We start from the raw sequence: 13,582 nt of genomic DNA on the forward strand, positions 1-13,582 counted from the left end.
ACATTTCACTAACCGGCAGGTCACAGTTTATTTGGGATGGACGACTTGGTAGATTAATCTGCCTTGCCATAGCCACTTCGCTCGTTTTCCAATTTGAGTGTTGCAGAACGAACTGTTTACTTCGGGGTTTGCTGAGACCTGATCTACTGAACCCCTGTGGGCGTCTCTAATGGGGTACGGTGGTTTCTTTTCAATATTCTTTTATGCTAGATTGATAAGGGGATTCGACTTCTAAGATCAGCCAGAGCAAGGTATGCTTGGGAGAACTGGAGCAGACCACAAACCAATGGGTTAATAGGAAGTTTCTCATTGAACACTCACAAGAGATGGTTACTTTGAAGAGGTGCTCAGCTTGCCTATGCACCTTGTTTCTGCTTCATTCAAAGCGTTCCAGCTAGCGAAGCACTCATATTGGCATCTGGGGAGAGTTCATCTCCACTCTACCTGAAAAATGCAGTGGAGAGGAGACAGGAGGACCATGACAGTAACTTTCAAGTTAAGAACAATTTTTCATGACATCAAACTAAAAGGGAAATAACATCCCCACAGCTCTCAAGACAGAAAGATCAGGAATGGAGAAAACCCAGCCCAAACACAGACTTCTTCAGGAATTTTACCATTTTTTGGCCTGCAGTTTTCTGCACGACGTAACAGTCTCACAGAATTTCTTAGTGCAGACTATCACAGCAAACGTCCATCCTGCAGCCATTGACTATAGTTGAATACCACAGGCCAAGCAAGCCTCATTCATTCACACTGCATAAAAACAGCAGAAGGGGCAGAGGGAAAAGGACTTTTTGGCTTTAGTTTTTATTTTTCCTGAAGACCAAAAGAAAAAAAAAAAAAGAAAAAAAGATTCTCGTTATACCCGTAGCACATGAGAAGCAGCGTATATAATCAGTATGTGTTTTAATGAAATACAGCAGCAATTCCCGATTCTCTCCACAGCAAACCCCAGCAAACATTTCTGTTTGGTTTCTACGGGAATGGCCGAGTTCTGTGGAGACATCTTTCACATCATAAGCTTCAGAAAAGGTTCTCTAAGAAAGAAAATTCACAACTGTCATCATAAAATTTTAACTTTGGGCTGTAACAAATTGGGCTGATAACAGCTTCAAAGCCACGGCTCAACAGAAAAGATACAGCAGAGATGGAAGTTTCCCATTGGAAGCCTTTTCACCACTTTCACACTTATCCCTTCTCTGCTCTGTTTACTAACAACCTCCACTGGGCAGAAGTAAATTATTAGAAACCAGCAGAAGTGTCTGCATAGCAATATTCTGCTGAACCAGTGTAGTGCATTAGGAGGGGATAGATTATGGTGCTGACAGCACAGCATAAAATAATCCAGAGCTCACTGAGAAAAACATATGAAATATTTAGCTCCTTACTTTCCCCCCCAAAGGAAAGAATTATTCCATAAATGTCAAAGATTGATTTCATCAATATCCAGACATGGAAATGGGGATGCAAGAGATTTGCATCAGAGGTCGTAAGTGCTTGACCTTTCAGTGGAGAAGAAGTGGAAAGCTGGAAGTGCTCTAATCGGAACAGTGGTGTAAATTCCAATGGAAGACACCCATCTATGTCAAAGACCCAAGTGAAAGCCTAGAGAGTTTACAAAAGTGCTGTACAAATTAAACACATGCAAAACAGAGTTCTACTAGGTAGGGAAACTTTCACAGCATTCAATATTGCATGGAATAGGACCAGAATGCTATATTTTTCTTAGAACCAGTTCCTCATCTTTGTATTAGTAAAATTATAGCAGGAACTGGGGGAAGGAAAAATATCAAGCTGAACGAATACTGCGAAATGTTTCTAGAAGTCAAAAGCATGGCTCCTACTAAACACACCAGAGCATTACTCTGCATAAGAGAGTCCCAAAATAAAAAGATTCTACCAAACGATACTAAGTACCAAGCACCCGATCCTTTGTCATCATTTGAGCAATAGTGCACGTCCAGTGGGGCCCTTTACTGGACCCTTATTGCTGGGTTCATGTTGGAGTAAATGTTTCTTTTACAGGTTGAGTCTATAAACTAAGCATGTAAGTGAACAAAAACACTGATTAAAAAAGGGTAAAAATCTCTTAAGTATAAGAAAAAGCTGTTAGTCATACACTGATGCAGAATGTAGTTATTTTCAATAAAAATTGGACTCAGAACAAGGCGAAATATCTGAGTAGGTTTTAATAGCAAAATTGTTCTAATTTTTTGAACAGCTAATGGAATGTCCTACCTGGATGTGTCTTGAATATTTTTGCTTCACAGTCCTGCTGCATCAGGCCAAAGTCTCAGAGGTGACGATTCTATTGGCAGTTATTAGTTCAGAACAACTCATGACAAGACTCTCAGACTATCTCCAATGGCTTACTGTAACATTAGCATAACTTCAGACATTTACACCACTTTTTGTCAAGAGCTGAAACATGGGGTTTCACTAGCTCTCCGTTTTGGGGGGAGAGCAGAAGATGAATCACCGTCTGGGGTTTGTACTTGCAGTAGGCTAATGAACCCAATAAAACGTAGGCATGTTTCAGGTAGCAGAACACCTTACAGTAACTACCTTAGTGGGAAATGTTAAAGTCACAGCACAGCCCTAGATCAATTTGGAGGAGGGGAAGAGGCGACAGGGAAAATGGAAGGGAAGCAGCTTCAGACTCAATCCTTGGCTTCCAAGATAATGTATTCAGAAAAATATTGCATGAAAAGCCTTAGGGTTTTAGTTCTTTCATAGATGTATATTTACCAGTTTTCACAAAGACTGCAGGAATACGATTATAAACAATAAATTAGGACTTCATGTTGCTATCATTTGGCATAACACAATCAGGCAATTTTTCCTTTTAAATATAAGGCAACACAAGCCAACACATAATTTAATCCGTCTTTAGTCAGACTGCTTAACTTTGCTAAAGAGTAATCACTAAAGAACGGTTTATAGTACACTTAAAAGAATTTAAATAATGACATGGTGTAAGTGTACTACCTTACGCAAGGAATCAGAAAACGTACTCTGCTAAGCTTTGAAACCTAAATATTTGTTACAGCCCAGAACTACACGTCTAAATTAAAAAATACAAATAAATGTTTTCTAATTTTTTCCATTTACGAAAATCTTTAAGAATCTCTAGCCAACTATGACATCACTTCAAAACTTGTAAGTTTGTTGTGTTTTTTTTTTTAAATTTTGTATGATGTCTTAAGATTTTAAATCATGCTCATTAAGGAAAGTTCAAGGAGCAAATACTTAAGGCTTTGTTTTTCAAAGGGCTGTGAGGGAGGCCAGTGAATGGCAGAGGCCAGGGGGTTCACTCATACACAATGCTACTCAAACCCACGCTACCAGGCGACATTCATACAGAAATATTACACTTAAAAGTTACAGTGTAGAGCAATATTTTTAGCCAGTGTACATATAAAGAATCAATGCATTTACTTTTTTTTTTTTTTTAATTCCAAACTTGACTGTGATCATTATGTTCAAGTATTAGTCTCATTTACAGAGATGAGAAACTTCCTACTTACAATAAATTTAGCTTTAAAAGAAGGGATGTTTCAATATGCTGAAGAGAATGAGACATTGAGGTTATCCAATAGTTAGTGTTCTATCTGTCACCAACTCATTTAGCTGCTTTAAGTGACATGGGGAGGGAAGAGAAGTAGTTAGGCACAGAGAATCTGGGAAAAGAGTACTTTAAAAATAGCTTAAATGGTAATTCCCAGATATGAGAACTGTTCTATAGCATCTATGTTGGTGCTTTAACATATAAGAATACAGGGCTGTAAGTCCCACCATGTCTCATGGCTAGAGCTTCGTTTCATAGCAAATACCTTTCATTTCATTGATGCTGTCGGAATGTGAGAACGCCATGCCAGCCACTATATGTGCCCTTACCTTTACAGTGGAGACAGACTTCTAAATATGCTAATCTACCCTAAAATTAATTCTATCTACTGGAGGAGCAACTGAACCCTTGTGGGGTCGTCAGTGGGTCTAGATTCCTGGAATAAAACCTCAATACAGCACTTTGTATCAGGAAATCCAGACTCCTAGCAGCGAGGGGTTCAGACATAGTTAGCTTTAAAATGGTCAAGTGGAAGCGAAGAGGGAAGGAGGCAGCTACTATTGTAGCTATGTACCCTACACCCAAAAACTGCCACTCCCATACCCTGTCCTCAACAAAGCATCCAGAAGGTCTGTGAGGGGCTTTTGACTCTGGAGGTAGACCAAAGTCAAAATGATAAATGCAGAACTCTCTGCAAGAGCTAGCAAAAAGCTTCTTCCTATGTTAATGCCTAAATATATAATCCTAGCTAAATCCTTTCAAAAGTAGGCTCTCTTTTCAATTAAATAAGTCGCTAGACAGTGCAAATGGTCAACGTTTAATGCATTTAATGAAACAGGCTTTAGAGTTGAAAATACGCCCTACTTCCTGACAAATTTTGTTGCTCTTAATCTGCAGAGGAAATTTAGATGGAAATGTAAGCATCTATGCTACCTAGCTCTTTAAAGAGCTGGCTACTAGATGCAACTGTGAACCCTGCAGCAACTTAACAGTCCAGCAAGTAGTCACCAAGTAGAAGGCAAAAGCTGAGCAAAGAGGATTCTGTGATGAAGAAATAGCTGTGGGGTGCAGTAGTGTAATCAAGTTATTTGAAACAAAAGGCATGTTATATATTTGATGCTAACAGGAAAAATGTGGATGTAAAGCTTTTAAATATACCTTAAGTCTTGTTTCAATGATTATAATGATCACACAAGTTTGCAAATTAAAAATACTTTGCTTATTAATTAAAATTAAGACTAAACCTCTAATTTTGTCTGTGAAAGTGACTGCAGCCTATCTATACCCCGGGTGCTGAATATGAAGATTTCGACTATCAGTTGGTTCAGGCGCTCGGTTCATGGGAGGCCGATGGACTTTTCCCAGGACAGCCATACTCTGATCTCTGAAGCAAGCCTGTTGGAAGTCCCCACTTAGGTAATCCATGGTCTGCATCACACTATTCTGGCTGGATGAACCAGCTCCGGCTCTATAATGAGCTCCTGCTGCACAATCTAGTGGTGCCCCTGCTGGCTGTCCTCCATGAAAAGGCATGGCAAGGTCCTGTGACCCAGAGCTGTCACTGTTCGGTGTGGGCAGAATGTTATTCCATATGGGCTGGAAATAGTGCCCATTAGTATATGGCAAGGGTCCCTGCAATCCATTCACAGGTGGGGAAGGTGTAGGCTTCTCAATAGGGGGCTTTAAGTTGAAAGACTGGCTCATGCACAGTTCTTGAGGGTAGTTTGAAGTTTTACCAGGAAAACCTTGCCCTGCAATCTCTCTGTGAGGGTGCTTCCCGGCAAGTCCAGTAGGTCCAGCAGCATCGCCACACATTTGCTGCAGATGTGCAAGCTGATGCTGGTTCCATGCAACTGATTTCATTTCAGTCTGGTATGCAGACGGCACCCTGTTGATGTTTACCATGGGTACATTAACAGAGGCAGAAGACGGAATAGCAGCAGCAGCATGATCTACAGGGTTTACTACACAGGAAGGCATGGGAGTGGGAACATTGTGAGTAGACACCCTGGTACTTGCATTGATCAGCAGATTGCGACTTATGGGGCTAGGGTTTGCAATCTGTCCCTCACATACTGAGGTAGTGCTAATGCCAGCTCTGGCCTGGCAGAACTGGTTAATCTGGTGCACGATGCTGCTCAGGTCTGGTGGCTGGTTCTGCTGCAGAGTGGCAGCCATAGAGAGGGGAATGGTTGAGGTAGACACGGTCACATTCGGCGGCGCATCTGCATCCGGCATCTTTCTGCTTCCATGTAAACCCGGCTGCAGCAAAGTGTTTGCATGGTGCTGCAGAGTTTGATGTGCCATGGTCTGAGGATGCTGCAAGCTCTGCGGCTGCTGCATATTCTGAGGGTGCGGCAAAGTCTGCGGCTGCGGTATACCCTGAGGGTGTGTTAAGCTTTGTGGCTGCAGTATACCCTGAGGGAGCTGCAAAGTCTGTGGCTGCGGTATACTCTGGGGGTGTGGCAGAGTCTGTGCATGCTGAAGGGCCTGCTGGCGAGCAAGCGCCTGGGGGTGGTTTAAAGTGCTAGGTGCAATGTATGGTGTGGAAGGGGGATTCATCATTGCTTCCGGCAGCAGACGTGCGCGTGTTCCGTCAAAGTCTTTGATAATTCCTTTAGCTGGAGATTTGACTATCGCGAGCAGGCCTGTTTTTGTGGTGGGCTGGGATGGGTAAGGACTATACCTCTGGCCTGAAGTATCAAGTCCATTCACAGTACGGCGTATGTGTTTCCTCTGGGGAACCTTGACGCTGTTTGGAAAAATTTTTATAGTCAGTGGATTGTTGGCAACCTTCTTAGCATAAGCATCCAATTCTGCTGGGGTAGGATACTGTGCAGATCTCATTTTCTGTGTAGTGTCCCCTGTGGAGAAAGAGGGAATCCATCAGTACTGACCCTGGAAAGAAGCAGCGTTCTCTCAGAACAAGCAAGTTAAAGCATTCAAAAGATAAAAGAGCCGAATCTTCCCAAAACCAGCGGGCAAGCACCAGTTATCTGATTCCCTTGATCAGTGGAAACCAACATGACGCACCACTCAACTTCAGGCAAGACCAGCCTGAAGGGAGTAAAAACTGAACCAAACCATTTCTTAAGCTAAGTTTATTCAGAAAATGATGGTAGTTACATTAACCCTTGAGGAGCTCTGGACAAACCAGGTGTGCCGCAATCAACGCATCGGATGGCCTGCACCTCAGATTATTTTCTATGCTGGATAAGAGGTGGGGCAAATGCTGCAGCCTAATGAATATTCTCAGACTTAAAATCTGCCTCTGCCCACCCTCCCTCCCTCCCTAATCCCCATTCTTAAGCCGTTCTTGGAATCCTGAGCTTCTAGTTTAGGAAACAGAGAAGGAAGTTAGCGAACAGAATGGAAAAATGCACAGAATGTTGGTGTGAGCCCCATATAAAGCCACTTCAAATAAAAACTACTTGGATTTCAATGTCAGCATTATTCTGAAATTGAGGCACTTAAACATTTTTTAAACTGTCTTCTTTGGCAAATACTCAAAGGTTCTTTGAGAAGTCTTTAGTAATTCTAGTTTAGCCAGGTTATATTGTATAATTCCCATTCTGCTAAAGATGCATTATTTTGTGCCTTTCACCTCTGTCCACCCCTACTCAGCTAATCTCCATGTTCACTATGACAGTCAGTTTGGGAGAGTATCCTAACAATAAACAGTTACAATCAGGGTACCACAACAGATCCTAAAGGCACATTTATCTACCACATGTGGGCAAAATTATTCCAGACAGTCATCCTGTTCCATTTGTCCTCACTCAGCAGATATCCACCTGGCTGAAGGTTGAGCAGCAGGCTCCCATTTGTACATTTCAGCAAAGGCCATATGAAAATCTAGGAGGGTTGAATGCACCTGTGGATTGCTGTAATCTCATTCCATGCAGACAGCACATTTCCCTTCAAAGCTGTACTGCCTTTGCTTTAAAGGCAATTTTATAATCTTCCAATACAGGCTTGTTCTTCCATAATCCCATTCCCCTTTTGCTTGATTTTTCACCTTGCAGATTTTGTCCACCAGAAAAGCAGCTCCCCTCTCATAGAACAAGATGTTCAGCTTCCTCCATAGCTCCTACACACGCTACTGCAGTGATTTGCTGGTAGGGGGTTCTGCAGCTGACTTCTCCAGAGCCCAGCAGGGCCATTGCCAGTGCGCTTGGTATCTCACTGTCCCAAGCAGAAGAGACCTAGGAACTACAGCCCACCAGAGATCATGCTGCTACTAGGGAGGCAGACCTTTGCTTGAACATATGCACTTGATTATAGCCTTTTGGAAAACAATTTGCTTAGAAGAAGTTATCTACCAAGTATGGTTAAGGTCTAAGCAGCATTACTAGCTCCCTTTCAATCACTGTCTACAGAGCATATGATTTTAGTCTCTAAAACTGAAGGCAGGGCACTGCTTCTATAAGAAAAGCTGTCCTTAGAAACCAAGGGCAATGCAAGAGATGATGGGATGGATACCAAAAGGAGAAGCAGTTATAACGAAATTAAACATATCCTTTGTAAAATGGGAATATTTATAAGCTAGTTGTTTCTTTAGCACAGCACGCACTCAGCTGTGCCAGCTGGCAGTTTACCTATCCATCTTCATTGTTTCTGAGATGCCTCTCACCATGGTGTTTAAGCACTGGCATCTACCACCCTCCCTACTAATTAGAGGAAATACTAATTTGATATTTATTAACCTGAACATCCTCTTTGTTCTCATGTCTCACCTCACCCTGTCATGCAGGTTCTAACTTCCTTTTTGACTGAGCTCTTGCATTTCTAATGAAGTCAGGAACATCTCCAAGTTAGGCAATGCTAGTCCTCTGTTGCCAGGTTTCTGTCAGCAGCTCTCAAAACTTTGTTGGCTGTATTTTTAGCAGGTTCTTCTATTCCTTCTCATCTTCTCTGCCTTTTCCAAAAGATGCCTACCCTGGAAACATGCTAGGTAATTCTGATGAAAGAGTTAACTGATCAGGCTGAAGGGAATCCAGGCCTTTCTGCAACATGGGTTGTGTGAACTTGGCCAATTTCAGTTTCTGCTTAACACTTCAAGGCATCTTTCTTTTACATTCTATGGAAAAACTAGACAAGAATTTCAGAAGTCCAATATCAAACTGGGTAATAAATGTTATTAGTGACCTAGTATGTTGGATAGTTTGCCACCTTTCCAGTAGGTAAGGTCTTGGGTGTACTTTGACAATGCATTACAATTATTGTCAGGTAGAAGTTAAAATATTTATCACATTTTAATATGCAAAACTGAACACTTTGCATCTAATAACTATAGCACATCTATAGCTCTGAACCAGAGTTCCTTATTTTAAAAGCACAATAGTTTACTTTAAGAGTGAAAACAAGCCTTCAGTTCAAGTTAAACATGCACCAAGATGAAACCTGATGTCCTATCTTAAGTAATTGACAAACCATTTTTCAAATCCCCTTTGAATTGGCCTCTCTTAAGTTAACAACCCATTCCCTCACCTTCCCCCTCCTTTCCTATGTAATTCTAGTTTACAGAGTCAATGCCTCTCTTGCCCTGAACTAGCTAACACATCCATAATTTACTTAGGACTGATCAAGAGAACGTATTCCTGAGGCTCCCCATATACTACATAAAATGTAACTATGTTACACCAGTAGTTTTTCTTCACAGTAGACTCTAATCTTTGCAGGATCAATTTGGGCAACAAAACAGAGAAAACTGTGAATAAGTCAGAAACAGGAATTAAGGCGTACTCAGGGGACCTGAAGGACCAGTACAGGGATTCCAAGGCTTCAGTGAAGTAGTCATGGGGATTACGTAGGATAGAAAAAAATAGATTAGCTCAGCTGACAAAATGAATGGGAAAATATCAAGCATAATTTAAACAAAATGTGTCTTTGCTGTCCAACATCCCCATCACTTGTGATCAGTTCCAGATTTCTGTGCCAGTCCATACAACAATTAGATGTGCACCTCTAAATATCAGAAATATTTTCTTGTTAGCAATGGCGTGTTTCTCTGATTAATTTCAATACGAATATAACATTTTTCTTTATGTGCATTTAACATTCGGGCTTTAAACCACAGCTTTGTAACCTACTTATGGTTATATTTTCATTAACATTCATTAAAGTATAACAAGCCTTAAGAATCCTTACAATAATCAAATTCAAAACAAAAAAAGAAGAGCTATACCCAATTCCTGGGTAAAGCTCTCAACTGCTGCAATTTTCCTGCAGGTTTAATGAGAGTCCTCAGTCTTTGGGAAGGAGTTAATTTTAGCCTGTGGATTAGTCTTTTAGTCCAGGAATATAAAACCCATACTTCGTCTCAACTGTGGCTACTCCACCATCACCTCAATCAATCTTTTTCTTTGAAGGCCCTGAGGCACCTGTCTTTACATCACTGAAAACTATGATCATTGCCCAATAAAAAGGCATTTTTGCTCTTTTGACAATGCATTCTTTGCCTCAAGTATTTGATATTGTCTTCAGTGTTATATTTAAGAAACGGAAGGAAGGAAGGAAGGAAGGAAGGAAGGAAGGAAAGAATTCAGATAAGAGACCAATGAGAAATCCCACACGTGTGTGAAGGACAAATTTCAGGGTTACTCTGCTTTCCCTTGAAATCTTACAAAATTGAGTTTTTTGTTTTTTTGCAAAGTCTTTAAAATAAATAAACAAACAGATACGTTATCAGTTTCAAAAAGACAAAATATTTACAAGTCATCTAGCAGCTCTGCCTTCATGCAGTATCCTTAGAAAAAAGTCCTTCATCTGGAGGTGGACAGAAAAGAAGGTAACTATGTAGAGCTTTAAATAGAATGCAAGACCAATGTGATCCAGAGAGCTATATCTAGAACAATTCCTCAGGCTTTCTGAACTTCTATTAATAAAAGTTATCTGGTACAGTTATACAGTTTCTTAAGGCTTCTATAAAAAGCATGGGACTATTTCAAATCCTCTTCTCCAGCTATCCCTAAACAAAAAAAAAACCCCCACACATTGTTCATTAAAAATGCTTATTAACTCAGCTTTCCTTTGGCCGGGAGCAAGACTATTTATGCATATACCGGATGTGGAGAAATGCACCAAATAATCTCATACACATCTGCCACAGAGGGGGCATTTTGATTTTCAATATAAATCAGAGCTAACTGGAACTGCTAAGCATTAGTGGCGTTTAAACATCTGCCAGCCACTTTATGTGCTAAATTCTTTTAAACACAGTACCTAAACTCTTCACTAAGAGCTTGTCTACACTAGGAAAATTAGTGAGCAGCAAGCTAGGGTGCAAATTTATAGTGCACGAGCTACTCAGCGCTAACTCCCTCTGTGGACACACTTACTGAGCACTTCTTGAACAGTTTAGCTTAATGCGCTTCCAAAGTGCAGTAAATTATTGTGCACTAAGACATGAAGTGAACAGCAAGAGTAAGCGTGGGAGTAGCTACTGCAGGCTTTTTCCCTGTGTAGACAAGTCCTAAATGAGGTTATGGTACTGCTTTCAGTCCAGTGTCAAGCAGTGCCTGGAAAGAGCCGGCAATATCAGGCTAAGAGATATTGCTAGCTAACAGATATTCCTGTTACCTTTAGAAAATATAGAACTAATGCAGTATGAAATTGGCCCACAATTCAGATCCCTCATCTCACCAAACAAACATGTTAAAAGATTTCACTAATTTGGCCTTTCAGTATGAAGCTTTCCAATACTCTGAAGTGATCCCCAACCAAGGAAGCCTTTTAACAAATTGTAGGTTTTCTTTGTAAGAAAGTGCACTAAGTTCTATCCCCTCCCATGTAGTTTTAGTCAGCAATATTCAGCTGAAAAGACATAATGCTACATATATTAACAAGATGGAAAGGAGGGGAAAAAAAAACGTGGGGGGAGAATGCCATTAGATGGCAGTCTACCTGCATATCACATTGTGAAAGCCCCTTTCTGGGCACATCCTCTTGCTGCAACCACAGAAATGTACGACTAGCAGGGGGGGCTTTGAGAAGTTGCTCAGCCCAGCCCCTTCCACTGAGACAGGACAAATTATACTTAGACCATCTCTCACAGAAGTTTATCTAACCGTTCTTAAAACCGACAATGATGGGGATTCCACGACCTCCCTTGGCAGCCTATCCCAGTGCTTAACTATCCGAAAATGTTTTTTCTAATATCAACCTAAATCTCCCTTGCTGCAGATTAAGTGCATTACTTCTTGTCTTATCTTCAGTGGACATGGAAAACCAATCACAGTCCTCTTTAGAGCAGCCCTTAACGTATTTGAGGACGGGCCCCCTCAGTCTTCCTTTCACAAGATTAAACATGCCCAGTTTTTTTTTTTTTTTTAAGTCTCCCCATACAGGTCAGCTTTTCTAAACCTTTTTGTTTTTGTTGCTCTCCTCTGGACTCTCTCCAGTTTGTCCATATCCTTCCTGAAGCGTGGTGCCCAGAAGGGGACATAGTATTCTACTGAGGACTTACCAGTGTTGAGTAGAGCAAGACAATCTCCTCCCGGGTCTGACATAGGACACTTCTGTTAATACACCCCAGAATACTATTAGTCTTTTTTGCAACTGCACCACAATGTTGACTCACAGGGCTTGCCTGCACACACAGAGCTCTCCTGTCAGCATAATAAAACCACCTCCACGAGTGGCGGGAGCTCTGTTGGCAGGAGAAGTTCTCCCGCCGACATAGCGCTGTCCACACGGGCGCTTATGTCTGTGTAACGTATGTCGCTCAGGGGGGTGGTTTATTCACCTCCCAAGCAACATAAGTTATGCCAACATAAGCCATAGTGTAGATATAGCCACAGTCAACTTGTGACCCACTATACCCTCACATCCTTTCCAGCAGTACTACCACCTAACCATTTACTCCAGATTTTGTAGTTGTGCATTAGATTTTTTCCTTCCTAAGTGTCGTACTTTGCACTTGTCTATATTGAATTTCATCTTGTTGATTTCAAACCAATTCTCCAACTTTCCAGGTTGTTTTGAATTCAAATCCTGTCTTCAAAAAGTGCCAGGCTGGCGTCATCTGCAAAATTTATACAAAGATAGTTGCACAATGGAGTGGAGAGTATTAGTGAAAATATTGAATAGACCAGAACAGACCCCATGGAATCTCACTAGAAAAATGCCCCCAGCTTGACAGCAAATCATTAATACTATCTTTCAGTTTTGCACCCACCTTTACAGTAATTTAAACTAGATCACATTTCCCTAGTGTGCCTATGAGAATGTCACGTTGGACTGTCAAAACCATTACTTAAATCAAGATATATCACATCTACAACTTCCCTATCCACTAGGACAGAAACCCTGTCAAGGGAGGAAATTAGATTGATTTGGCATGATTTGTTCTTGACAAATCCACACTGACTATACTTATAACCCTATTATCTTCCAGATGCTTAAAAACTGATTGTTTGATAATTTGTTCCAGTATCTTTCCAGGTACCGACGTTAGGCTGACTGGTCTATAGTTTCACAGCACCTCTTTGTTCCCCCTCTGAAAGGGGGGTACTATGTATGCCCTTCTCCAGTCCTCGGGGACCTAGTCCATTCTCCATGAGTTCTCAGAAATAACTGCTAATGGTGCTGAGATTGCTTCAGCTAGTTCCTTTAGTACCCTAAATTTCATCAGGCCCTAATGACTTGAATACATCTCAATATTCTTTAACTTGTTCTTTCCCTAGGCTGGCTTCAAGTCCTTCCCACTGCTTGTTAATATTAATTGTGTTAATGTCACAACTGTTACTACAATTACAAAGCATATTTGGGGAAATTACAAATACTGTGATGTAAGACACACACATCTCAAGAATTTGTTCTCTCCTGGTATGCTCCAGTTACATAACTAGTAGACTATTACCTTTACTCCTCAACATTCCCATGCCAAATTTCATTAGCAAGTCATGGACCATAACATGTTGTTTAGTTTGACTATAATGGGAGTGTAAATTATTTGATTTAAAAAGGTGATAGCAAGTCCAAAACCAAAAGCTAAATGAAGAGATATGA

At 41.0% G+C, this 13,582-nt stretch overlaps 1 protein-coding gene across 2 annotated transcripts in view; it reads right to left on the bottom strand.

Moving 5' to 3' along the window:
* Positions 1-791: 791 nt before the first annotated feature.
* FAM222B (family with sequence similarity 222 member B) overlaps positions 792-13,582 on the bottom strand; it is a 46,299-nt gene continuing 33,508 nt past the window's right edge. For both annotated transcript variants that reach the window (XM_037880737.2, XM_037880738.2), the window contains exon 3: positions 792-6,435. In XM_037880737.2, the coding sequence (XP_037736665.1) occupies positions 4,847-6,435 (1,589 nt within the window). In that variant the 3' untranslated portion in view covers positions 792-4,846. The remainder of the gene's footprint in view (positions 6,436-13,582) is intronic.

This window comes from Chelonia mydas, chromosome 17 (genome assembly GCF_015237465.2).
Source record: "Chelonia mydas isolate rCheMyd1 chromosome 17, rCheMyd1.pri.v2, whole genome shotgun sequence".
NCBI classification, from domain to species: domain Eukaryota; kingdom Metazoa; phylum Chordata; order Testudines; family Cheloniidae; genus Chelonia; species Chelonia mydas.